Source organism: Rattus rattus, chromosome 14, assembly GCF_011064425.1.
Source record: "Rattus rattus isolate New Zealand chromosome 14, Rrattus_CSIRO_v1, whole genome shotgun sequence".
NCBI lineage: Eukaryota > Metazoa > Chordata > Mammalia > Rodentia > Muridae > Rattus > Rattus rattus.
The window spans coordinates 32,721,379-32,748,788 of record NC_046167.1 but is presented as its reverse complement, the minus strand read 5'-3'; the positions used below and the strand labels follow the sequence as shown (position 1 = coordinate 32,748,788).

At 43.5% G+C, this 27,410-nt stretch overlaps 2 protein-coding genes across 5 annotated transcripts in view; one reads left to right on the top strand and one right to left on the bottom strand.

Annotated features, from left to right (window-relative positions):
* Positions 1-13,367, top strand: part of Tbce (tubulin folding cofactor E) — a 43,460-nt gene extending 30,093 nt beyond the window's left edge. For 2 of the 4 annotated variants that reach the window (XM_032885221.1, XM_032885222.1), the window contains exons 6-17: positions 1,454-1,553; positions 2,365-2,467; positions 3,389-3,465; positions 5,510-5,605; positions 6,040-6,104; positions 6,188-6,252; positions 6,584-6,724; positions 8,121-8,274; positions 9,998-10,066; positions 11,048-11,107; positions 12,873-12,964; positions 13,141-13,367. In XM_032885221.1, the coding sequence (XP_032741112.1) occupies positions 1,454-1,553; positions 2,365-2,467; positions 3,389-3,465; positions 5,510-5,605; positions 6,040-6,104; positions 6,188-6,252; positions 6,584-6,724; positions 8,121-8,274; positions 9,998-10,066; positions 11,048-11,107; positions 12,873-12,964; positions 13,141-13,233 (1,115 nt within the window). In that variant the 3' untranslated portion in view covers positions 13,234-13,367. Of the gene's footprint in view, positions 1-1,453; positions 1,554-2,364; positions 2,468-3,388; positions 3,466-5,509; positions 5,606-6,039; positions 6,105-6,187; positions 6,253-6,583; positions 6,725-8,120; positions 8,288-9,997; positions 10,067-11,047; positions 11,108-12,872; positions 12,965-13,140 lie in introns of all 4 variants that reach the window. The other 2 variants (XR_004385804.1, XR_004385805.1) reach the window with 2 other exon arrangements.
* The window catches only part of B3galnt2 (beta-1,3-N-acetylgalactosaminyltransferase 2), a 40,024-nt gene continuing 24,826 nt past the window's right edge, over positions 12,213-27,410 (bottom strand). Inside the window, exons 6-12 of the mRNA XM_032885223.1 lie at positions 23,681-23,791; positions 20,160-20,238; positions 19,464-19,647; positions 17,113-17,238; positions 16,466-16,625; positions 15,958-16,014; positions 12,213-14,423 (exon numbers count right to left, since the gene is read on the bottom strand). Coding sequence (XP_032741114.1) covers positions 14,283-14,423; positions 15,958-16,014; positions 16,466-16,625; positions 17,113-17,238; positions 19,464-19,647; positions 20,160-20,238; positions 23,681-23,791 — 858 coding nt within the window. The 3' untranslated portion in view covers positions 12,213-14,282. The remainder of the gene's footprint in view (positions 14,424-15,957; positions 16,015-16,465; positions 16,626-17,112; positions 17,239-19,463; positions 19,648-20,159; positions 20,239-23,680; positions 23,792-27,410) is intronic.

The window sequence follows — 27,410 nt, the reverse complement described above, 5'->3', positions numbered from 1 at the left end:
TGACAAACTTGTGTCTCCAAAGAAAAATTCATTACAATCTTAACATTAGCAAAATAACAGTTATGAAGTAGCGATGAAAATAATTTCATCGTGGGGGGTAACCATGACATGAAGAATTACATTAAAGAGTCACAGCATTAGTTATACTGGCCTAGGTGTCCGTCTTTCCAGGTGTATTGGATGTGACTGTTCCCACTCTGACCTCAGCTGTGGTGATTGTTGTGTCCAGGATGCTTAGGACTCTTCCAGGTCGTATTTCCTAGGTGGCCCTAGTTTTCTGCTCAAATTGCCCATAGGTTTTGCTTTCACTTGTATCCATATGGCCACACCCCCTTCCTTCCTTCCTTCCTTCCTTCCTTCTTTCCTCCTTCCTGCTTTCTGCCCTGCCCTGCCCTGCCCTGCCCTGCCCTGCCCTGCCCTGCCCTGCCCTGCCCTGCCCTGCCTGCTAAGCACAGGGGAATTTCAGACTTACAGGAGGTGTTAGCTATGGACTGCCTCCCTGCTGAGCCTGTGTTCTTGGCCCTTGTAAATAACCCTTGTAGAGTAGCAATAGTAATTCCCAACATATCAGGTGGGAATGCTAGGATGTCCATTAGCCTATGGCCTGAGACTGTTACACTGTGAACTCCTTAAAAGCATAGCTGTTGATCCTTAAGCCTCAGTGCATATGTGATGGTTCCAGAGTCTTATTCTAAGTTTGTGATCCTGAACCAGAGATAAATTACATTGCAGACCTTGAGTTCACAGCCCCTTTCTTGCCTGTGTTGCTGCTACCCTCGTATTCTCTGGAATGGTGCTGTTTAGATTTGTGGGTTTAGGACTGGTGCTATGGACTCTCTCTCTCTCTCTCTCTCTCTGTGTGTGTGTGTGTGTGTGTGTGTTGTTTGTGTTTAAGGCAGTGCTGAAGGTAAGGCCCGATGGTATTCAGTATATCAGAGACAACATATTTCTGCTGTCTGTCACTGTCTTCTGGGTTTTTTTTTTTTTTTTTCTGTCAGACAGTCCTGCAGGAGTTTGTAGCACTTGGTTGTATTTTGGTTATTATGCTTGTCTCACATTTTGAAAAACAAAAATGAGTATTTTTGGCTTTTGAATGAACCAAGGTACTAGTGTTTCTCTGTCCTGTTTTGCTGCTAGAGCTAGGACTCAGAACTTTGGCTATTTAGATAAGTACTATACTGCTGAACTCGATCTATCTAGTAGATAATTTAAAAGGTGAAGACATTCAAACTAGTGGGTGCCCAGTGAGAAGGTAAAATCCCCATCCCGCCAGGAGCTTTGGCCACTCCTTTAATTGTAGCACCTGGGAGGCAGAGGCAGGCAGATCTCTGAGTTCAAAGGCAACCTGATCTACAGAGTGAGTTCCAGGACAGCCAGGGCTACACAGAGAAACTCCCACCCTATATCTTTGGTGAGTCTTTTGAAATTACTTTTTCTTAAAATGTGTGTTTAGATATTCGAGTTGTAGATTTATCCAAAAACTTGTTGTCAACTTGGGATGAAGTGATTCTTATTGCAGAGCAGCTCAAAGACCTGGAGGCTCTGGATCTCAGGTATGGACTCTGCATGCCTTCTCTGACAGCTGACAGACACTTTCTGAGCAGCGCTGGCTGACTAGACTTTGCCAAAGGTTCACTTCAGGGCAGTCTTCACATGGCCCCTTGAGGTGCAAGAAGGAGGAGTATATCTGTGTCCCAATCAGTTGGTAGGGGTGGGTCTTCATAGCTTTTAAACCTGACCATGAAAGGGGGACTATGGTCCATGTGATCTCAGCAGAGGAGAGGGGTTAGAAGTGAATGTGCTTACTTGGAATTACTGTTTAATTCTTTAGAAATACGTAGTTCATTGGGACACTACTTAATCTAGTTTTGATAAAGATTATAATTTCTCTACCTTGTCTACTAATGCCACATTTTCTAAGATCTTCCCAAATATTTGATTAGTTTAATCTCAGAACCTTACTTTTCAAGGGTTCAACTAGGCTGGTCCATCCATCCTTCCTTCCCTCCCCTCCTCCCTCCCCTCCTTTCTTCCTTCTGATGGTGCTAGGAGCTAAGCCCAAGTTTTTGTGCTTCGTAAGCTCTACCAGTGAACACATCCCAACCCTTCTCTCCTTGCCTCCTAAGTGCTATGCAGGTACGCTTTACCAGGCTAAGGAAGACACATAGAGTAGACAGTCAGGCTTGAAGGCACGACAAATAGAGCAAATGGGTATAAGTCAACTTCACATGTCTGAGGAAACCTCCAGCTTCACCCACCTCCGTGAGAACCCCTCTCAAATCTTCAGTTTAAACCCCAGACTGTTGATGTCAATGTGTTGGGTCTGCTGTGTAGGAGTATTTCACATCTCCTTTTTCTTCTCAGTGAAAATAAACTGCAGTTTCCCTCTGACTCACCAACTCTAACTAGAACATTTTCTACTCTGAAGACTTTAGTCCTGAACAAAACAGGAATAACGTGGACTGAGGTAATCATATTTGCTTTATTACACAGGAATAAGTGGTTACAATTTTGCTTTAAAAGGGAATTGAAACCTAACTGGCTTCATTTCAATCAGCTTATTATTCTAAATAGTAGAGTGCTCTCAACTTCATCACAGAGAAGAGTAATCCTTTGGTGAAGTGGGATTTTAGATCTGGTAATCTGTGTTCTTTCTCAGCCTGTTCCTGTCTCTTAGCTCATATGTGTTGCTTGGGAGTCTTGAACACGGATGCTTACAGTGGCAGATATTAAATATGCTGAGTTTTAAAAGTCATAATGCTGGCTCCCTTAGGTTTTTAGGGCAGAGCATGCAGTAGAGTGTTTCACCTTTTCCCTTTATACAAGCTTGTCCCCATCATCCACAATTCTGGGATGATCGGCTTGTGAATAGCCACAGGTTTCGTTGGCACAGAGGTATATATGCTTCTGTCTTTCCTGGGCCCCTGGTTTTGGAGGATCTCCTCCCCTCTTCTGGCGTACAGAGCCTGAGGATAGGAAAACACTTAGCAACTGAGGTGGGGTTGGGGAGGAGGATGGCAGTACAATTCAAGGGAAAACTCCAGAACCAGTGAGACATCTGTGTGCTCAGCATGCTCTTTACATGTCCAGTGCTGTCAGGACTGAGGTGTATGCCTGCCAGGATCAGTCTCCTAGTCAGTTGGTTGTAACCACCAGCATTCCTTGCTCCTTTGTGAAGCATTTCCTAAGCTGGGTGCTGACTTAGCCATTGGCTTAATAGTGCTAGAATGTCTGCCTGTAGCCGTTCAGTGTGGTCATTCATCCTCCTGCACCACCGCTTGGTGCCCAAGTACAGCTCAGGCTGTCCTCAATGCAGGGAGTTCCCGTGAGGCTGTGGCTGAGCAGGGCCAGCAGGGGCTGCCAGACACTAGTTCAGTTTCCTTTCCAGGTGCTGCACTGTGCCCCTTCATGGCCAGTCCTCCAGGAGCTTTACCTCAAGTCTAACGGTATTTCCATTTCAGAAAGGTAATGGACTTTGCTTCGGTGACCCTATTGCTACTTAGTTAATTCTGAATAAGGTCTCAGGTCCGGCACTAACTTTTAGGAAGATCTGCAGGTATAGGTTACAGTAGCACATACTCCTTACTCAGTGTCGACTAAAATATCAGAGAAGACTCATCAAAGACACCTAAATTAAATATTTGAACTTTATAAGTTTATGTAAATAAATATCTTAGATTCTGATAAACCCAAACTAAATATTAGAATTTATTAGTTTTGCATACATTTTAGGTTTTCTGGTTCTCAGTAGAGTACAGGGTATATCAGGTACTTTTTTTGTTAATTCCTTTCTTTCTGTTTTTTTTTTTTTTTTTTTTTTTTTTTCCGGAGCTGGGGACCGAACCCAGGGCCTTGCTAGGCAAGCGCTCTACCACTGAGCTAAATCCCCAACCCCCTCTTTCTGTTTTTTTAAACTAAGTAGTAAGAGCTGGAGTACATGCTTGTAGATAAGGCAGAAAGATCCTAAGTTTAAGGTTATCCTAGGCAACTAAGCAAGACCATATCTCAAAATACCATTAATATTGTAGAGCACTAGTCTAGCATGTACACGGCTGTAGGTTCCTTTTTATTTAAAAATTGAGATATTCATTTTTATTTTTGTGTAAGAATGCTTGCCTGAATATATACCTATATACCACATATATGCAGTGCTTAAGGAGGCCAAAAGAGGGTATCTGAACCTCTGGGACTGGAGGAAGAGGGTTTAAGTCACCATGTGGGTGCTGGGCATTGAACCTTGGTTCTCTGGAAGAGCAGCCAGTGTTCTTTAACCACTGAACCATCTCACCAGCCCCTGAGTTCATTCTTTAGTATTGCAAATTTTTAAAGTAAGTAAATAACAGATTTTTTCTTATATTGTGTGCATATATGTATATGGTGTTCGTATGTGAGTTTTCAGGTGTGTATGGTTGAAGGATACCTTTGAGGTTCTTTCCACTGTGGGCTCCAGATGTTGAGTACAAGTTGCCAAGATTGAGCACTGAACCATCTTGCTAGCCCTAGTTGATGGTTTAGAGACAAGGTCTCATTACAGCTCAGGTTGGCCTCAAACCAGTTGTGTCAAGTCTGACCTTCAGCTTATAATCTGCCTCCACCTTCCTAGTACTGGGATAGGTGGCTGTGCCTGGCAAATGGAAGATCATTAGTTGGTAATATCTGCTTGAGTCAATTGTACTATAGTGTATGTGGTGGCACATATCCTTAACCACAGCACTCAGGAGGCAGAGGCAGGTAGATCTCTGTGAGATAAAGACCAGCCTGGTGTCCAAAATGAGTTTTGAAACTGTTTCCTAAAGAATAACAACAAAAAATTGATTTTCCTTTTTTAAAATTAATGTGTAATCTGTGTGAATGTATGCAAGTGCCCGAGGAAGCCAGAAAGGGGTATCAGATTTCCTAGAGTTGGAGTAACAGGCTGCCTGACACGGGTGCTAGGAACAGAACTTGCAAGAGCAGCAAATGCTCTTAAGCACGGAGTCATATTTCTAGGCTCTCATCTCCCCCTTCTAAACTATAGCTTTTGACATTTATTTAGACTGTGTAGTTGTTTGGGTGTGTGTAGGTATGTGGGTGTCAGGACAATCTGTGAGAATAAGTTCTTTTGGGAGATGGGACTCAAGTCATCGGGCTTGTTAGCAAGTACCTTTACTAATAACTGAGCCATCTCTCTGGCCCATCATCTCTCTTTTAAGATAATATCATTAAATAAGTATGTGAAAGAAAGTCAAAACTGAAAAACATCTTCAGTTGAGTTGGTTCAGACTATAAAGCTGCATTGTATAGAATGGTTTCATTTGTGAAGGCAAATACAGGCATTTTTCCTCCATTATCAAAGGCAGGATAGGGTCCTGACTGCCAGCATTTCAACACAGCATCCCTTGGGTTGGCTTTTTTTTGGGCCAGATCCACCAGGTACTCTTTATTTTAAGCCCTTGTCTTTGTAAACAAGAGATAATCCATATTGAAAAAAAAAAAACAAACAAACAAAAAACGTTCCTTTCCACTACAGGCCAGTGAATGTCCTGCAGAACCTAAGGTTACTAGACCTTTCTTCCAACCCATCAATTGATGAAAGCCAGCTGTGCCTGATAGCATATCTCCCAAGGTAATCCCTTAAAATTTACCTGTTAAAGATCCATATCGTTTTTAGGGAATGAATTGTCATATGTCAAATACGCCTTTTGAATAGATATAGAATGTAGCTCTTAAACTGGGCAAGTCCCTCGGGGAATTTTCATTGAACTCTCCTAGAGAATGTGCTTGTCCCTTATGCTGTGTGGACTCATAACCAGATAATCTGCAGCTGCAAAAATGGGTCTGGTGGGGACACCTACATCTCCACTTAGGACTTGACAGAACAGCAAACAATCCAGAGGGCTGTGGGGGCACAATCACAGGGTCTGCCTTCTTTCTGGACCTTGTGTTTCACAATAGGATGAAAGCCCAAGGTAGAGGAAAAGACTTGCTAGTGTAGTCTAGTAGATGCCCCAGAAGACTTTGTAGTGTCCTGTGTAATCACATTTAACATTTTCATTTCAGATTAGAACACCTCCTCCTTTCTGACATTGGACTTTCTTCTATACATTTTCCAGATGCCGAAATTGGTAAATAAGATTAGTAATGTCCCTCCCTCCTTGTTAGCTGTTTCTTTCACTCCTACTATGCAGTTTCATTTTTATTGTTTTAGGGTGCAAAACATCCATGTTCCCGGCCTTGACGTACCTCATAGTCAATGACAACCAGATATCAGAAGTAAGAACTACCTCAGTGTGCAGGGCACAATACTGCTTGTCTTCGCTTGCACATAAAGTCTGAAGGTTCCTTCTGCCAAAAAGGTTAAACTAGGGCCCTGGAGACATGACACTCAGTGGTTAGGAGTACTGGTTGCTATTGCAGCCAACTGGGGTTCAATTTCCAGCCAACACCTCTTCTGGACGCCTTTGCTCACTGTACTGTGTACTAAAAGCCCTTCCAGGGGTGGGTTGGTATATGATGCTTCTTGTACCTTAGATGAGAGCTCGGCCATTTTGCTGGTAATATGAAATGTGGCCTGACACATTTCTTTCTTCCTTTGTTGCTTCAGTGGTCATTTATCAATGAGCTGGATAAATTACAGAGCCTGCAGGCCCTGTCCTGCGCTAGAAACCCTTTGACCAAAGGAGACAAAGCAGAGGAGATCATCATTGCCAAGATTGGTCAGCTGAAGACCCTGAACAGGTGTCAGGTAAACAGTCGCACCTTAACCTCTGTTTTCGTTCTGGAGAGGAAGTCTTATTGGTATCTCTGCTGGCCTCAACTTCTGGACTCAGCAGTCGTTCTGATTCAGCCACCAGAGTAGCTAAGACTACAGGAGTACTAGGTTAAAAAAATTTTAAGACTAGAAAACAAAAGATAAGGACCGTAAAAGTAGGTTACATTTGGATATTATAAAGAGGTGAACAGGTGCATTTTGGTTGATATTCTTTGCCAACTCCTTGGAAGAGCAAGGGTTTATTCTTAGGTCAGCACCAGATCAGTCTTACTATGCTGCTGAAACAACAATGGTCATATACGGAATGGTGGAGTGGTAGGCACTTTATCCTGTGTCCTTGAGAAGGAAGGTCCAAGGTCCAGAGCATGTCTCATTTCTCCTTGTTCCCTCCAAGAGTGAGACTTAGATGCCTAGGCACACCCTGATGGTTCCTAGGGGAAGCCAGCTATTGTAGCTCACACCAAGAGAGGTGACCTTAGGCATGTAGTGCAGATATTATCATGAAATTTTCAAAACGGGGGCTGGAAAAGAGCATTTGTTCTTGCAGTGAATCCTCATAGTGATCCTTAGTGTCTCTAACTCCAGTTCCAAGGGATCTAATGCCCTCTTCTGGCTTCCTCAGATACTACCAGGCATGTTGGTGCAATACATAAATGCACCAAAAATACGTAAAATCAAAATTACTCTTTTTAAAAAAGAAAATTATGAAACTTGAATTTAAAATTACACTCCTTGCGTGTGGGGAGAGGGAGTGTCGTGCATGCTAGTGGGCACACAAAGATGAGAAGACAGCTTGGCAGTTCTTCTACCTCACATGGAGACCCGAGGAGCTGAACAGTGGTCTAGGCTCCAGGCAAGCGTTTTAACTGCCAGTCACCTTGCTGGCCCTGGTTATTACTTCTTTAGAAGACTGTGCAAGCACTTGGGGATGTAATGTTAGTAGGTCTTCAGGGTTATTTAATAGTCTTTTAACTTAAAATGCATTTGAATTTTATTTTGAGATTGAGTCTCTAGCCCAGGCTGGCTTTGAATGCCTTACAGTTCTGCATCAGCTCTTGAAATGCTGGGTTTGCTGGTAGTGGTGGATGCCGCTATTCCCACCTTAGGAATTCTTGAATAAACTTCTGAGTTCACTGTGTTAGAAAAGGAAGGGTGTGGTTGGGGCTAAGGATTTTGCTTAGTGTAGAGGGCAAGGCCCTGGGTTTCTTTGGTTCTCAATTCTAAAACGGGGTTGGGGGCTGGGTAGGTGTAAAGTGTAATGACCACCCCTCACCATTTTATTGTCTCTGCATGGGCACCAAAGGACGGGTAAAATCTGAGTAACTCTCTAAAAGATGCTTTAAAAGACTTCTGTTTTACATCAATGCAGATTCTTCCAGAGGAAAGGCGTGGTGCTGAGCTTGATTATCGAAAAGCCTTTGGAAAAGAATGGAGAAAGGCTGGTGGACACCCAGATCCAGACAGAAACAGGCCAAGTGCAGAGTTTCTCTCGGCCCATCCGAGATACCAGCTTCTCTGCTGCAGTACGTCCAGGTAGCCCGTGGGGACTCCAGCTGGAACAGGTCTGACGTGGTGGTGCAGGAAGGCTGTGCTCTGTCTTCTGCTTTGGGGGCTCTTGGCTCCCCTCTTGAAGGGGCTATGGGCACTTTCTTGAGGCAGATACTAAATTGGCAGTGTCAACATGTGTTCCCTAGAGACCCGAATTGGTGGGAGGAGGGGATTGGCCCCTTTAAAAGTTGGCAGTACTGCAAGGTCATCTCAAGCACTGGAATTCTCTAAAGCTCCCAGGGTTGCAAGTTCATAAATAAACTATCGTTCTTCCCAAGTCCCCATCCTAAGATCTTATCCCGTATTGTTTGTCATCCAGCGTTCACAGTGGTTAAATTAGCTCTCTTGTTGGGCCCTGGGCTTTGAAGCAAAGGACTGGGCATCATGCATGCTCTTTGTTGTGACTTCATTTTTATCATTCCATGGTTCACATTTAGGCCATTTTTCTTTTCATGTATGTCCTAATACAAGCAGCTTACTGCATAAGTGTTTCAGCTGGAACATGATGGCAGGAAGACAAACTGCCTGTGGGAATTACTTTCAAATTAGTCCATTAGCTGGCCCAATTTCCTGGCCGATCTGGGTAGATTCTGAGTCGCTTGAGGATGAAGAGAAGGTTCAAAGCAGCCTGCAGGTGCTTCTTGCTGCCAAGTGTGTAGGGAGGAGACAGCAGTCGGCCGGGCAGCGGCTTCTCCTCCTCTGCAGTTTCTCTTCAGTCACCTCAGCCCACACTAAATGGAGAGCCCAGACACCAGAAATGTCTAACCGCACACCATCCTAAGCAGTGTGCTACAGTTGTCTGCCTCGGTGTAGCGTTCCATGCTGTGTGTGCTGTCTGCCCTGAGTCATTCAGTGATTCCGAGAGTCAGCAGGAAGAACCCCAAGGTGTCACAGTGCTGTGACACGGGCTTTACTTGAAAATACCCCATCACAGATGAAGACAGTGCCATGATTCGGTTTGCTTTGGTTTTTTGAAAGTTTTTCTCTGTAGCCCTGATCTCAAACTCAGAAATCCACTTGCCTCTTGCCTCCTGAGTACTGGGCTTAAAGGCATGTGCCACCATTACCTGGCCAGGGCCATGATTCTTAAACTCCAAAGCAGCTGTGAGATGGACTTACTGACATTTAAACGTACAGAAGGATGTCCTGAAAGAGCAGGTTCGCTTCCATGACAGCGACAGGAGTGCTCCTTCTCCTACTGTCTGATGCATGATCACGGGTGTTAAAATGCAGAGCTCGCGTCTGTCTCCGTCTGTTCAGGTTCTGATGGCCACTGGCCTAGGACGTGTCCCACAGACAAGGGGAGCTTCTGCCTGTGTGGCAGGTACAGGAGTGGTCTGTAGCTGCACTGTGTCTGGCTAAAGCTTGATTGGGCCCTATGAATTCTGTCCAGACCATATCTACATGGTTTCTCTCGGAACCCTGAAGGAAAGTGCATTTTCAAAACTGAAAACAAGTACTAGTTGGAAGGTTTTGAAAGCATTGGGATAGTACTCAGAATAGAACAAACACATACAGCTACAAATAAGATAATATACGTAGGGAGGGACTGTTCATCTCTCCTGACCACCCAGCAGGCAGCCCTGCAGGAGAAGGCTAATCAATCAGTGATGCTGGGTTGGTCCTAGGAAGAGGCTCTGTTCACACTAACATTTTTCACTTATTGTGGCCTCTGGCTTTTTGTTTCTTCCTAAACAGAATATGGTGCACCTGAAGATGAGGAGCTCAAAACACAGCAGCCATTCATGCTAAAAAATCAGCTACTAAGTAAGAATTTTTTTAGATTTGCTCTGAGGTCTTGGGTAGGAAGCAAATGGTGATGGCTTGCTTGATAGGGATAAAGTGTGCTTCTGTTAGAAAAGTGTTCCTCAACCTTCCTAATGCTGCAACCCTTTAATACACTTTCTCATGTTGTGGTGACCCCAACCATAGAGTTATTTTCATTGCTGCTTCATAACTGTAATTTTGTTTCTGTTGTCAGTCGTAATGTTAAATATCATTGTTTTCCAATGGTCTTAGGGGACTCCTGTGAAAAGGTCATTCAAGCCCCAAGAGATCACATCCCAAAGGTTGAGAACCACTGTCAACTCCAACTCACCCAGTCTGTGCTGAGCATTCTGGCAGCTTCTATACTGCAGATTCGCTGAATAGCCTTCTAGACGTAGGAGGGAGCAGAACAGTAAAACATGCTGTGTGTGTCCTATATGTAGAACTGCGGCTAACCCATCAGGAAGGAGTATGGAGGGAAAGAAAAGTGATAGAATCCTGGGTCAGCTGCTTGGGACAAAAATCTTGTTATGTACCAGGCCGCTGTGTACTTAATATCCTCCTCCTCGAGCCTCCGCAGTTCTGGGACCATGAAAGTATTTTTCTGGTTTTTTGAGACAAGGTCTCACAGATGGCAAGTGTCAAGGCTGGCCTTGAATTTGTGGCAGTTCTACCACAGCCTTCCAAGATTGGATTACAGCCTGGAATTATCACACTCAGCTTTATGGAAATATTAATAGAAAATTAATATTATTAAGACCCACTTATGAGGATTGAGTCAAGTTGTATCAAACTGCTGCATTATCTGGCAATGTCTTGGCCTATACATTTTTATTTACTGGTGCTAAAGGCCTTCTGACTGAGGCCTTGTGTATACAACATATGTACTATACTCAGAGGCAAAAGTCCCAGTTCTACATGCATGTGTGCTGTAAATCCCTGCTATGGTGGTTATCAATCTTTTCCTCTTTTTCCTTAAAGCACTGAAGATAAAATGCTCAAATCAACCTGAACAACAAATATTAGAAAAGCAGTTGCCAGGTAAGCGCACACCTGTCTCTGCTGTCCACGTGCCTGTGACGCACTGGACACTGGAGCACTGGTACAGCTAGCTGGAAAATGAACTTTTAGTTCATGTAGACCTAGAACTTAGGGTGTTTTCATTAGAGCTTAGGCTAAAACATAACAGAGTTCCAGTTTCCTGTATGCCATCAGCATATCTGAAAAACAATTTTATTAAAATTTGCAAGGTCCCTGTCTGTTATGGTGGTGGGTTTTGTTTGTTTTGAGACAAATTGTCTTGAACTCAGATACCTGCCTGACTTCTGCTTCCCAAGTGCTGGGGTCACAGGTCACACCTGAGCCTGTGATCATGTGACCAGCCATAGGAATGAGGACTTGAGTACTTAGACCCTTAGAGGAATCACTGCGCAGACTCATGCTCTGGGGATTTTGTCTTAGTGCTTTTAAACAACTTGCGGAGAAAGAACCGTTTTTCAGAATCCTTAAAAAAATATTTGTACTGCTGGAACTGAGTTAGTACTAGGAAAATAAATGCTTTTGTATCAACATAAATGACCTAGACTTGCATGACACAACTGTCCACAGCTAAAGACTGGTAGGTTAGGTTTAAAGCCAGAAGAAATGAATCCATTTCCCTATTTGCCTCATGATTTTAAATCTGCGTCCATCAGACAAAACAAGTTTGCACATGGAAATCTAGCTGCATTCAGAAGAGAACTTTTCTGAGTAGCCATCCAGTTTAGGGCTGATTGCCCACAATTTCTCTATTTTTTTTAAAAATAGAAATCCAATATCTATTACTGTGGTATGACAAATTAACACTGCCTATTAACTGTTTTCTTGTTGCTCTGAAAGCATTCTCAGGTAATGTAAGGAAGGTGTGTGCTGTTCATGTCATGAAGGGTGAAGTCCGCCGTGGCAGGGCACAGTGTTGGGAGGGTGGCAGTCGTCACAATAGGTCCACACCAGGGAAGCGAGCCATGCTGGCACTCAACTCGCTTTCTCCAACCCTTCCCCTCCTTGTCCAGTACGGGATCCAATCCACTCTAGACACAATAAATTTGGTCAGGCACATTCAGGGTACTATAGCTGTTGAAGTGGGTCAAAAACAAGAAAAGGCTAGTTTATTCTAAAATAGAGAAGATTTATTATCACAAGTTGCATAAAAACAAAGCATTTATAAAAACAATTTTATAGAAAAATAATTGAGTACATAGTGATATTTGTGGTACATCACACTATTGCTGTACTTTCAGCTAAAGCTTCAGAGAAACTACTATTCTTAATCAAAATATCCACTATTACCACAACCTGTCTTTGGGAAGAAGTTCCTACTATGTTCTTAACTGACCAGAGCAGTTACTTTCCGACACCTAGTGGTCATATGTGTGCACATCCTGATGGTGACTGGATACTCAGGCTGGGCGGGGCCAGCAACCACTCAAGTCCATGCTGTCTTCTAGAGGGAAAAGAAGGCTGAGAGGTGCCTCTCCAGGCCCCCACTCCAGCAGCCCCTTAGCAAAGTATCACAAAGGACTATATTTTGTATATTTTGTCCTCTTCAGTGAGATAATTATTTCTGGTTATTCAGATTGAGGGAGAAATAGTAAATGCTACTAAAAATGGTCTGACACCCCACTGTCAAGACCACTTAGATCAAACACCAGCTCCATTCTTTCATTAAAAGAATCACCTGGTAGAATGACTTAAACCTTCCAATGGCTGCCTCACCTGAGCTGTTTCTACTTGTAGTCATCATTTAAAGGTTTCTTTTCTTTGATAGACTCCATGACAATTCAAAAGGTAAAGGGACTGCTGTCACGTCTTCTCAAAGTTCCTGTGTCAGAACTTCTGTTGTCCTACGAAAGTTCCAAGGTACGTTGTGAGCAAAGACACAAAGCTAAGCTTCGTTCTCCACAGTGCTGTGAGCCTTTCATAACAGGTTCCAAGTGGAGGCAGCCTTTGCCTTCACAACTCACCTGCCACTGGAGGGTGACGTGCATAATAACATGCACCCTGTCCTTCTACTCCCCATTTGGTTCTAATTTTAGATGCCGGGCAGAGAAATCGAACTAGAAAATGACCTGCAGCCATTACAGTTTTATTCTGTGGAGAATGGAGACTGCCTACTGGTGCGCTGGTAGCAGGCCAACCGTGAGAGTTAAGACTGGAATGTATACACCAGAAACAGAACCTCTGCCCTCACAAATGATGTTGTTTTGTTGGGAAAAGACCATTCGGTTGTTTATTAATAGAATAATAAAGGCTTTGATTACTATTGGTTTTCCTGCCCTTTTTGTTTTCATAGCTTACGGCATTCCACTATGTGAAGATGTAAATATGAAGTAGAAAGTCTAAATCTAGTAGAGTTAACATCTGCTGGGGGCTGCTTAACTTCTAAAAAATGATTTAAACAGTGATTGGTTGGTCATTCTGAGAAGTGTCCTTTAAGCTGAGGAAACACATCTTCAAACCTGCCACATACTTTCTCTTACATTATGCCTGAACTGAGCCTGTCTTCCACAGATCACCACCTCCTATTCAAGCTTCGGGACAGGCATGAGGCAAGGCAGAGTGCCTTCCTACGCTACTTCCTGTGACACCAAACCCTGAGCTGTTTACTTTTACTCATACTCACAAAAACAGTTTAGTGAGAGTAAATGTCTCAGTACTAAGCCGAGCCACTCAGGATTTACATTATACTGTAAAAGAAAACATGATGTGTATGTAAATAGACATCTTTAAAGATAGCAAACTTCAGTTTACAACACTTCCTTTTCAGGGCCAGGTTGTCTGTATCAGAGACCCACACACTCGTATTTCTAGCAGCCCAGACTTTGGTACATGTGGCCCTGTGCCACAAAGCATCTTTGTAGTTTCTTTCTGGCCTAATTAAGTTATGCAGAGCTATTTTGTAATCCCGCTTGAGATTCAAATGGAGTTATTTTCTCAATTTGGCCATTTAACCAAAAATGGTAACAATGAGTTACTAATTAGTATAAGTGATCAGAAATTAGCAATATTTTTATAAAATAATTTGGTATAAATAATCTTTCAATTTATAAGTAAAAACTTATGCTGCAGTTATCAGTTGATCCATTAAGATCTGTGCAAAACACTAGTAATACCCTGCTAATTACACCTCAGTACCAGCCACGGCTCTCTTCGGACTTACAACCCCTAGTCTTTGGGGTTATCGTGCTTTTGCTTCACACTGACAAGGATCCCCACATAGTTCCTTCAGTTCCCACAGTTTGCTCAGCTCTTCTGGTGAGTACTGAGGAGAAGACAGCATTCCTGTCTCACAGGTTTTCTCACACAGCCACAGGCTGTCCTGTTGAGAAACAAATATGAAATATGAGACGGAATCAGGAAGGAATATATATAGGACATCTAACTGTACTCTACCAAATCTGAACAACTCATGAGATTTGGGGCTGGGGATGACTCCTGATTTTGGGAAAGTGCCATGGCCTTATAGTCCTAGGGATGTGAACACAGAAATTGCTATGTGAAGATTAAGAGTCACCAATGCCACACCACCTCATAAATATGCAGTCACTATATCATCAGTTAAATACAATAGATCCTCAGGACTCAGCACATGCAGTTCTATGAAAACAAGTACAAATGAGCGCTTTCACATTCCCTTCTAGAGAGTATTAGTCCTAACGCAGTGGCAGCAGTGCTCGGATAGGATGTACCATGCCTTCTAAAACCACCTCATTTAAGTATCAGATGCTGTGAGAGTGAAGCTGAGTCTCCCATCACTGTGCTATGAGAAGAGCAGGCATGACTCAGATGCCTGACCCAAGCCCCAAGTACTAGACTGCTCATGAGAGTAACAGAACATGTGCATGAAGAAACACACTGACTCTAGGAACACAGATCCGGGTAAGATCTAAGAATCTTCTTAAACCATGTTGTTTCGTGTCCATGATGGGCACGAGCTGCCGGAACCAGCCTGTGCCTCAAGGGTGCCTGGTGATCCCTATCTCTCAAAAGCACACCTAAATGACGGACTCACCAGTGGCAGCAAAGTGGGTACTCTGCCTTGGGTACAAGGAGAACAAAGCCTTCCGTCCAAGAGGCTCTTCAGCTCCAGAAGGCAATGTGAATTATTTAGAATGACGGTGCCCCATAGGGCAGAACAAAATAAATATCCTATGTATGACTATTTAAGGGAGTGGGGTCACAATAAAGGATCGTCACACATCAACCAGCTCCACAAACAGCCTATGGAAACTGCAGGTTTCACAAAGCTCTGAATTGCTGAGAACACGGAGAGTGGCAGGACTCAAGCTTATTGCTGTCCCTCCTGAATGAGTAAGTGTGGACATGTGGCTCTGAATGGCAGACACTGCATGTCCTGTTTTCTGTACCTTCTACAGCCAGAGTAGAAGGTGCAAGAATCCAGAAATCCATACAAAAAATGAGGGAAAAAACGTGTTCCTCCCAGCCCCAGGATTCCTACCTTCCATTCTGGTCTTTGCACACACATCCTGCCTCCACTCCCGCCACCACACCACTGGTCCTTATAAATAAAACTCTAGGTAAAGTCTGCTGTCAGACGAGTTGAGAGGTCTTCTCACTGTCATGTGCCAGAAACTCAAGTCAACAGATTCTAAATTGTAAAGCTATAAGGATTTTTTTATTAAATACAAAGATCTAATTATTCTTTGAGGGTAAAAAACTTTAATTCATAGCATTTCTTTTTGGTTTTAAACATAGACAAATATGACAAGTTAGTGTCTCAACTTAAAATCACAGCTGGGATGCCAAAAGGCTTTTATTTCCTATGCCAAGGGTTGGATGCTCACTTGCAAACCTCCAAGAGCCCTGAGGCCAGCATTCCCATCCCTGCTTACCTGGTGTCTTTTAGGTCCTATGGCTGCCATCCAAATGCCCATGCTGACATCTTCACCCTACTCATGGTCAAATGCAAACTTCTTAATGTTTTTGTAATGAAAGGTTCTATGTAGAGTTAGCCAACCCAGATCTGTAAGTATGAACTAGAGATGGGAGGCAGGAAGCGCACAGCAAACCCTCTCCTCACATGTACATTCCTCACATCAACACATTGGGCACACTGGTCCCTGACTACAACCAAGCCAGGAGAAAGAAAGCTCTTCCTTAGCTTCTTTCTTATGAACAGAAGTGTAATTCCTCCATAGGATACATTTCCAAACGAAGATTAAAACCAGCGAAAGCAGGCTCAAATAAAATGTTGGAACAGTCGTCATGGCTAGAGTCTGGGAAGTATCAGGTAAATCCCCTGATCTTTAGAGGAGGTCCACAGAGAAAGGACAACCACGGTAAGCTTGCTCTGCTGCAGGGACAGCTCAAGACACTGGACTGGATGAATGATCTTGTTACCTGATAGGTCTTTAACCTTCCGGAGTTGCCTGCCAGCCAGTCAACGATATCCTTGGAGATCACATACCCTGACCCACAGGCAAAGGCAGGGTAAGCGGGGCTCGGGTATTCCAGCTCCTGCCATTTTCCAGTTCTGTCCACTGCCCAATTCAACCTGAAACTGAGATGTTACAAAGGTGGCTTCTTAGTAATGGCTACCAGACTACTTTGATCACTACCAAAGGGATGACCACGGCAAAATTCCTGCAGCCTAAGGAAAGGAATTATTTACCCACAGGTAGTTTATACAGGTTAGATAAGCTCTCAGTTCCTGAATGGAAGCTAAGAGAAACGACCCTGTGTTTCAGGACATTCTTAAATGAACCAAACCCACCAAATCACCAGTCCTGCAGTGTTCCGAAGTAGGAAATGCAATGGCTGAGGAAATGTGTCATACATGATTCTAAACAAAAACAAAAACAAAAAAAGCAAAAAGGACACAACAGCTTCAGAAGACAAAGTGCTTCTAAAACAAAAACCGTATCTTTGACTCCTGGTTAATAAACGTAAGATTTTTCAGTAGAATAAAAAGATTCGCTCAGATTATAGTGATAGCATATTAATCCAGAAGAGTATAATCAAGTATTGACAGTCCATGTTTCACTTACTTTCCCCACCAAAAATTAGGCCCATCTAGATTCTTCTGAGCAATTCTATTAAACACAGCTTCTAAGTCTATGTAACAGTCATCATCTGTCTTGAGCAGCAAACTGAAGCTGGTGGATTCCACAGTCCTGTTGACAAAAAAAGAAATATGCCCATCACTGCAGCTCTGGAAGGACACACTACACCCATACGGCTGTGCACCTTAAGTGTCTTACCCTATACACAGAACACTATCATTGTAGCCATCCACTATACTTGGTCCTCACTTGATCAACTGGGATAACACAAGAATGAGAACAAGGACTTTCCAGTCATTTTCCACATCAGTTGCCAGACCTACCTGTCACCTGTACCCTTCCCCACATGTGACTAGTTACAAAACACAGGATCATGGGACAGGTATCAGACCTGAAGCTCTCACTTAGAACACTGAACGAGGTATGTTAAGAAATGGGCCAGGTGTGGTGGGAAGCAGATGCAGGTGGAGCTCTGAATTCTAGGCCAGTCAAGATATAGAGTGATGGTCTCAAAACTTCTTTTTAAAAAAAATGAATATATTATGGGCTAAAACGTGACTTATAGGATGGAAACATACTTGTCTTTGGAACCAATTTCCATCATTTAAATTATTATAAAGGATCAATCCTCTCTGAGAACTTCCTTCATTTCTCTAGACACCAAAACTTCATGGCATCAAAAAGGCAAAACTAGGTTCCCTACCTGACTTTTGGTTCCTGCACAGCACATCTGTTTGTAAGTGCAGACTTCTAAGGGAACCAGCCAGATCTTACTGTATAGACCAAGCTGGCCTTGAACTTATAAAATGCACCTGCCTCTGCCTCTGATGGGACTAATGGTGTGCACCATCAAACTTAGCCTTCTAAGTTATTTTTAACAGTATAACAGACACATAGTATTTGCCAATCAGAAATAGGCTTTTGTTATAAAAGATGTTTAGATCTCTGGTGGCTCTGCTGAGTAAATAAGGTTAAATAATTGAGCATTGATTTCCAATGTGGATGGTGCTGCTGGTAGCCGCCTACTAGCAGAACACTAGTTCGCTTTTCTGTCCCCAGGACTTCCTACACAAAGCATGCTGAAAACAGACGATGGGTGGTAATGTGGGTTATGAGGAGGCAGATCTAAAAACAGCTCTGCTGAGGTTTGACAACACTAAAGAGGAACGGAGGCAGAATGTAAGGACCAAGAGGGGGAAAACTGAAGGAAGTCCCCGCTCAGAAGTTCAATCTCACACCTGGGAAGGACCTCTGTTAAGAAATTCTAGTGCCCCCTTCCCACCCCAGTCTTAAGTCCCAGTCACGAACAGGCCAGCAGTCAGTCACTCCAGTGACTTCAGCCATCTGACAGAGCAAGCTGATCCTCAGAAAGTCAACACTGACACAAGCAACGACCAACTACAACTGTTAAAATGCTAATGTTATTGTCGCAGACATAGAATACAGCCAAGATGTGAGAACCACTGGAGGCTCCAGGAAGTGAGGGCAACTATAAGAGTTTGTGAACCAGACACGTAGGGCTTTTATTTGCTGTCTTTGAGAGCCTTGCCATGTGAAACTGGCCTTCATGTTCTATAGCCTTCTGCCTCGGCCTCTGTGCACCTGGACAAAACTCATGTCCACTCACTTCATCTATCCAAATGCAAGGAGCCTGGAGGCTGATGGAGTAGACACTCGAAATGGAAGGTGGATATTTAATTGAGAAGAATTCAAATTAGTAACTCAGTGTGAACAAAATTAGGGAATTTGGGTAGATAGGTAGGAATAAAGCTGAAAGGGGACCATTTCCAGATTCAGTGACTTCATCCAGTGCTTGGCTGAGACACCTGAAGTATGTAGGAATGAATCCAGGGGAATTTTTGATTGTTGGTTTTGACCCCTTAATACCATTCAGACTGTGGCTCTGTTATCTAAATAAGAAAGCAACAGCATGGTCAAAGATGTCTTCAAAAGGAGCCAGGTGCTGGAGAGCTGGCTCAGCAGTGAGAACCGTCCTGGTACTCACGTGGGGCAGCTTACAACTGTACGTAACCCTAGTTCCAGAGGGCCTGAGCCTTCTTCTGGCCTCCTAAGGCACTCATGCTCACATAGCAAAGAGACACATACACATGAATAGTTAAAACATATATAAATAAAAATATAAAAACAAATTTTATTATGTAAAATAGAATATATAGTATCTTATAAAATATTTAAAAACCCTTGATATTAAAAAAAAATTTTTTTAAAGATCCAGAATGTAACAGGTCAAATCCCAGGTGATGAGTCTTTTATATTTTGAAATCTCAGTGGTGTGATGATGTTTTATAAACCTACCCAACATTTATACAACCTACCATCTGTAGAAGTTCAATAATTTTGCAGGAACGTTCCGGTAAGTATCCACAACATCCACGAAGACAATGTCATCATAGATACTGCTTTCCTTCTGCAGTAAGGCATCTTCCACTTGCAGATCCCGTACGTGATCTGCAAGTCTCTGGGGCCGAGAGTAAAGGCTTCGTAATAGTGCATCGCCTTCTGAAAAGGAAATGCTGACTGTTGAAGGACACTGCCACACACTGGGGACCCAGAGCTTGAAAATGCTACCACATTCCTTCCCCGAGAGAGCCAGTGGAGCACACGTTCATTAGGAGGTACAGGTGGGGCAGTTACAGTTCAGTGACGCCTGCCCAGGATGTGACATTAGACATCCTCTTACATGGGCACTTCTCTGCAGTGCAGTCTCTCATGTTGGTGAAAACAGAACTAGAGTCGATAGAGAGCCCAACTCTGCCCTACCTGCCTAACAGAACGCATCAGTCTAAAAAGGAAGCTTTTGGGGCTATGTTCTGGAGACACGGTGTTGCCACACAGCTCAGCCTGGCTTTGAAGGCATAATCTTCCTAGAGCCTCATAAGTATCAGCATTCCAGGCCCATGTTTTTGTACCTAGCACAATAAGGAACTTGTGACATGACAGGGATGACCTTTCACAGTTAAACTGCATTGAGGGTAACTACACTGGGTTTGCTTTCACACTGGCCGACTTACCCTGAACAGTGTAGATAAAGCCACCTGCAACTCCCTCCACACCTTCCATGAATTCATGAGGCAAGGCCCCTTCCCCAGCCTGAGAGGAAGGAAAGCAGAACAGGGTTCAGATTTCCTGACTAACAGAGAATGTGCTACAAACGCAGAGCTGAACCAGCAGATGCCCCAAGGTTCCTGCCCTATAGCGGATACTGGTGCCGTGGACTTCTTTTTATTGTTTTACTTTATATCTTCAGTTTTACTTTATATACATAGATACTTTGTATGCATATATGTTCACCACCTGCATGCAGTGCAGTGCCAGAGGAGGTCAGAAGAGGGTCAACTGTGCCAGAGGAGGTCAGAAGAGGGTCAACTATCATTAACTACAGTTTCAGCACCAAGCCTGCCTGCCTGCTGCCTGCCTGCCTGCCTGCTGCCTGCCTGCCTGCCTGCTGCCTGCCTGCCTGCCTGCCTGCCTGCCTGCCTGCCTGCCGCCTGCCTGCCGCCTGCCTGCCTGCCTGCCTGCCTGCCTGCCTGCCTGCCTGCCTGCCTGCCTGCCTGCCTGCCTGCCACCTGCCTGCCTGCCTGCCTGCCTGCCTGCCTGCCTGCCTGCCTGCCTGCCTGCCTGCCTGCCACCCTGCCTGCCTGCCTGCCTGCCTGCCTGCCTGCCTGCCTGCTGCCTGCCTGCCTCCTGCCTGCCTGCCTGCCTGCCCGCTGCCAGGCTCCATAGCACAGTGGTCCTGAACTCTAACCACTTGGAACTGTGAGCCCCATATTAAACACTTGTATTTATAAGATGCTTTGGTCTTGTCTTACCTTGAAATAGAGAAACAGAAGCAGCCAGTGCTCTGGACCGCAAAGCCACCCTTTCAGCCCTTCTGCCATGGATTTAAAGCACCAGGATGACTCTGGCCCGGTGCTCAAAATTCCAACTTAAATAAATGTTCTTATATTCACAACAGCAACAGTACAAAACCAACTTAATTTATATCTAACCCTACCACTTTAAAAACATTAAAAAATTATGTTTCATGAAATTCTCATGGATTTGATAAGATCATAGTGCACTTGAGAATTCAGCGGCCATGCAGAGAAAAGCTTCTTTAAATCATCTGTTCCCAACACGTCGGATGGGGACTAACTCCCTACTCAAGACCTAGGACTTAACTGGTGCCAACAGTCCTGCCTCTTAGAGGAACTTTCACCAGTCACCTCCTCACGTTACCCATCCACTGACTGCTGCCTTCTCTAGGTTGTACTCCAATATGGCTGCCTTCCAGAACTCTCCTCCAGCTGCTGGGGCTGAGGCTAACTGTCAAAAGCAGTCATCAGCATTTTCACAGTATTTCCTATACAGCAAGACTCCTTTGACAGAAGGGACGCACCACTTTAAGGCCACCAGAGAGTATTCTGAGGTCACTGTGAGTAACATACATTTAATTTTAAGTACACTTTGTAACAGAATGGTGTGGAGTTCAACTCTAGTTCCATAATTGTGGTATGCTTTCTTTTTAAACTGCCAGTATGTTCTACTTGGTTTTGGCGTGTTTAGAATTTAACAATACTCACTGTGTCCTTATAACAATACTCACTGTGTCCTTATTTGGTTTCTGTTGCTGTGATAGGCACTCTAACTATAAGCAACTCGTGTGAGAACTCTTACACTTCCAGGTACATCCATCACTGAAGGAGTCATGGCAGGAACTAAAGCATGTACTCAGAGGCGGGCCTTGCTAACCACTCCACGCGACGCTCTCTAACCTGGAAACTCGGTCACAGCTCACTCACAGGCCACACTTGGCTGGCTCCTTTACACAGCCCAGCACCACCTGTCCAGAGAGCAGGGCCACCCACAGTGCAGCGGCCCACAGGCCACACACTTTCTCAGACGACACTAGGCTGTGCCAGATTACAGTGAAAGCTACCTAGGACTCTTGCCTATTAACTCTTCTCAAAGACCACAGCTGGCTTTAAACACTCCTGACATCGCTTACTGGCAGGGAGCAGGCTTGGTGAAATATCTCCCGCTCAGGGGTTTCCCCCAAGTCCGCCTTCCTTCTTCAGTTAGCTGAATGTTTAAGCCGTCTCTGACCCTCCACGACTATCTTTCCTCCAAAGCAGAGCATTAGTCTTCATATTTGAACTTAGTCTTTGACTCAGAAGGAAGCTTATTTCCTTATTATAGCAAACTCAAATATTACGGAATTTTGGTACTTTTAAAGTTTCACAAATAGAAGGTGGCATGAAAACTAAAGGCACCTGTCCTGAAAATAATAAAAGTCTCGATCTTAAATAAATAATGGGTAAAATACTGTTCATGATCTACAAGGCTAAGACTCTGTAGGTCCCTTTACTTAATAGTTTCTTTCAAACATTTTTTTTTTCTTTTTTTTCGGAGCTGGGGACCGAACCCAGGGCCTTGCGCTCACTAGGCAAGCGCTCTACCGCTGAGCTAAATCCCCAACCCCTCTTTTAAACATTTTAAAACTACGTTAATGTATTCATCTAGATTTGTGCATATGTATCTGCATGGGTGTTCTCATTGAATTTAGGTCACCAGGCTTGGCATCATCCGCCTTTACCTTCTAAGGCATCTACTTCCTCCCTGGACTATGGACCTGTGATGGAGTAACTGTGCCTGCCTTGCAGTGGGTGGGTGTGCAAGAAATGCTTTCCAAATAAATAATAATGATATGACACCCAAAACCAGGAATGATTTCACGTTAGTGGAGCTAATATTCCAGAAATTACTGAACTTCTGCATTTAAATGCCAAGTATCTTCCTATTCGCTATACTAACTCCCAAGCAGTAGGGCAAAGCTGTCCGTACCACCACTACATGCCTCTTGCTTACTAAGTCTGTCTACACACTCACCATGCTACATTTCAGAAATTTACCTGAGAAAAATCTGGCTAAACGAGAAATATGATTCAGAAACTCCAGAGCTGCTTCAAAATAAAACAAAATTGGGCATTCTATTTCGCTTTTTAGAGACAGGATGACAGCTCTGAACTCTGGGCTAAAGCAATCTTCCAGCTTTAGCTTGACAAAGCGCTGGGAACAAGGCATAGGACACTGGGCTCAGCTTAATATCTTGGTAAACAGTATTTTAACTAACATTTTCCTATCAAGGTAAAATGGCCAACTGTGGAAGAAACATCTCTCCCCTTCCTTTCTTACTCTGTACCTAGCTGGTCTCTTCAGAGCAATCCTGGTGCTTCAGCCTCCTTGGCGCTGAGAACACAGGCATAAACAACTGTACTAACCCCTTAACAAATGTTTCTAAAAACTGCTCACTAAAATGTTGAGAAATAAAATATCGTACTTTAAAATGTCTCAACTATAAGGCAAAACTCCATTATTCATGCACACTGGAGTTACAGGGACACACAACTCAAGCCCGTGCCTTCACTGCAAGGGCCCAGAAACACTTTCTAGTGTGTATATGCGAGACCCCGGCCTGGGATAGCATAAATAACCCACGTTATGCATCCAGAGCAGTTAGTGTTTCTAACCAAACAAACAAAGCGCAGCTTACTGTGAGGACTCTGAGAACACCCCCTCCATCATTCACTGTCACTCTGTGCAGGTTTCTGGACACGAGGCCATGGAGATCTTGGCTTTCCCATACAATCGTACCTTCAAAGCTCTTTCGGAGGAAAATGATAGTAAATCAATTTGTTTATTCCTTTCACTTTGGTTTAAAGAAAGTATTTACATGAAACTTAAAAAAAAAAAGTTATCTCCCCTGCCCCAAAACACATCAGTTAAAAATTTAAGCCACAACTTAAACAATGCGTTGCTAACTTGGTAGTGTATCTAAAACGCAATTGCAACAGGGCCATGGTGTTTATAGATCCTGCCTGGCTGTTCTGTTGTGTCAATTTCCAAATGTTGCTATAACTGTTGGAGCTGTTCTTTCTAATGTGGGTGAAACTGTCTGCTGGCAGACACTTGATAGAAATCAAATGGCCACTGTAACACAGAATGTTTTGGTATGAATGTCTCTTTTCCCCAATACTTAAAATAAATTCCCAGAGGTGAAATTACTGGGGAAAGGCACGTTTATTTATTTATTTTGGTACATACTGAAATTGCCTTTGAATGGTTGTTTTTATTACTTTATATGGTCATTAGCAAAAGATGAGAACGCCAACTTCATTGGGCTCTCCCTCTATAAAACTTAGGAAAAAGTAAAAAGTGCAAGTTAGTGTGATAGATCTTTAATATGTGACTGTCTAACACTTGCCAAGCTATGGTTCATTATACACTTAACATCAGACATTAAAATTAAAATTAACATCAGAATAGCCATTATCTTTAAATACTACCAACATCTGGCCATAGATTCACTAATGAAAAAAATGTATTCTGGAAGAAATTGAGGAAGATATTGTTCAGAAAGAACTTCAGTTTACCATAAAAGCAGACAAGTCTTGAAGTAGTTAAGGTCAGAAAAGTGGGAAACGACAGCACAACACCTTCAGAATCATAAGCACTTCACGGGCTGTAATACCAGGCTGAGGAGAGGGAAGGTCTAAGGTAGGCCCGATGCTTCTCTGTCCACCATGGCGCTATGAACCCTATCCTTCGCTTAGAAGTGGGGAAGACTGGAGTGTGAGCAGAGTAGCCAAGGCTGGTAGGAGAAGAACTAGCTGCTGTGGTAAGACTGAACAACACGGGTCCCCAGGGAACGGACAGCCTAGAGGAACTATAATTCCTCTTCCACATAAGAAGAAATCACGTTCCAGTGACTGACAAGAGCTCAAGAGTGAAGAGTAAGTAGTGACCTTAAACCCTCCAACAACCTGCCGCTGGCAACCACACAGAATCTAAGCGGCAATGTGACGATATGAAGGAGAGAAAGATTCTGCTATGAAGGTCGCATCTCTCCTGGATGAACATCACTTCAAAATTTTCAATTTTCATTGCTATGATCAAATTCAATGCCTAAACCAAGTACTGCTCCACGTCATGGTTTTCATGTACCCATCCCTGGCAAGTCTTTGCCCTTTTCCATGCTGTACTTTTCTTCTCTAACACCAGTAAAATGTGGGAGACGTGAGAACACCTTGGGATTAATTAGAGTGGATGGGATGTAAGTCTAAGATCCGTGATTCTGGTTTAGGTGGTTTAAGAAAATCTTAGACCCAAGCCTGAACGCACAGGCAATGCAATGGCTGGGAGGAAGACAACGCCACTTAGTGGCCCAGGATCAGCTAGTTCATCTGGGCAGGAACGAATGAAACGGCCTAAGTATGCTGAGTAAAGGAAAGCAGGTGGCCAGAGTCAAGACAGGAGAGACGGACCCACAGCAAAGGACAGGTCTCTGAAAACTTTACCTTACGTCTACAGAGAAGTTATGGAAACACAGTACATCCTTCTCTGTCCCCAGGTCAAACGACACTTGGCATCTGATTTGCTCTTTGCTGGTAGTTCTTCCTGGTACCCAACTCCATTTAGTGTATAATTGGGTCATGACCATCTCCATAGACGTCTACTGGTGCAAAAGGCCTTGATGTCCTCTGACGCTGTATGAGGCAGGACCGCAGCAGGCACTCTCCCCATCCCCATCCAAACTGACTGCTACCTCACACACCTTTCTACTCGATACTGGAGGTGTCATGAAACCAGAGAGCTCAGCATCTACAACAGTCACAGGCAACTGTTTGAAGACCACAAAACTACTGACTTGGAAAAAAAATCATGGTGATAGGATGGGAAAATGAATTACAAATTATCTCACAAAATAGTAAGTTACTATAAACCCTTCCACATAAGTCTTTTATCTATTACTTCTGACCTCTCATCCGTAAGAATACAGGAGCTAAAGCATAAAAACAACAACAACTGCTTGTGGACTAAAGAAACGACTCGCCTCACTTTCCAAACAAAGAAAGCCTAAGAGTCCACCAAACACACAGTACTGTGCCTAGTGACTCGGTTACACAAGTCTGGACTCTACGAAAACAGCCTTAGATTTCAGTGCTCAGTAAGAAAAATACACAATTCGGGAAACAACTACCTTAAACACACAGTGGTTTTCACTTATTGTGGCTGTCCCGGAGGCTTCCTGTTCAGTGGGCAGACCACAGGATGAGCACTTTACAAAAGAACACGATGTGACAATCTGTGCTACTCCAGCTATCTACTGTACAAGTGTGATGTGACAATGACATGAAATCATGTACTTCTCCTCACAGATGCCTTACACCAAGGGTAACTTTCACTTCTCTGGTAAAACACAATCACCATGTCCATTAGGTTCCATTAGGTTTGATATAGGGGGGGAAAAAAACAAAAAAAACAAAAAAACAAACCATGTATACAAGACAGATTTCAACAAAGAAAGAGCTGTATATTGTATGATCTTAGCGTTCTAGAGGCTTATTTTTTTTTTCTTTTTTCTTTTTTTTCGGGGCTGGGGACCGAACCCAGGACCTTGCGCTTCCTAGGCAAGCGCTCTACCACTGAGCCAAATCCCCAACCCCTAGAGGCTTATTTTTTTATAAAGCTCATATAAAGCATATAAAGCTTATATGCATTTTAGCCTTTTAGAAAGAAAATATATGAAATAAAATCATCCCACATTCTCCCACGTATCCATTAACAAACAATTCTACTTTTCTCACTATTTTTCTAAAGTAAGGCTTTGAGGGAGGCCAGTTTTAAAAGTCCCTCCCAGGCCAGGCACCCAAGCCCGCAGAGGCGGCAGAACTCGGGAGGGGACCCAGCCTGCCTTGGTTAGGTTTGGTGCTGTTTTCAAGCAGAGTCTCACTGTATGGCACTGGCCATACAACAAAACAACCAAGCGACTTCCAAGCACGGACTGCTGAAATGGCTTTTACTGGAGGAAAAAAAAAATCAGTGATTTCCCTAAGGGTGAGCCGCTGGCAGGTTGAGTACAGGGGAGCGCGCTCTAGAGTATACAGACTACACAAACTGGACCCTCTGACTTACTAAGAAAACTTATAAAGGGGTGAATTTGGGTGATAGGAAGGTAAGTGTGGATCCTGAATGAGTATGTGGGAGGGGTGAATATAATCAAAATAAACTGAATAAATTCTCAAATAGTTTATAAAACTATTTTTAGTTGTAAAATGTAAAGCTGGCAGAGCAGTACTCATTTGCTCTTGCTGGTGTAGACAGGACTTCTGTTACATTTTTTAAAAAATTAATTATTCTTTGGCAAAAATAACAAACGAATCACCAAAGATCCTCCAACTATTGGCACTCCTGCCCCCTAAATTTCTATTTTTAAAACCTAC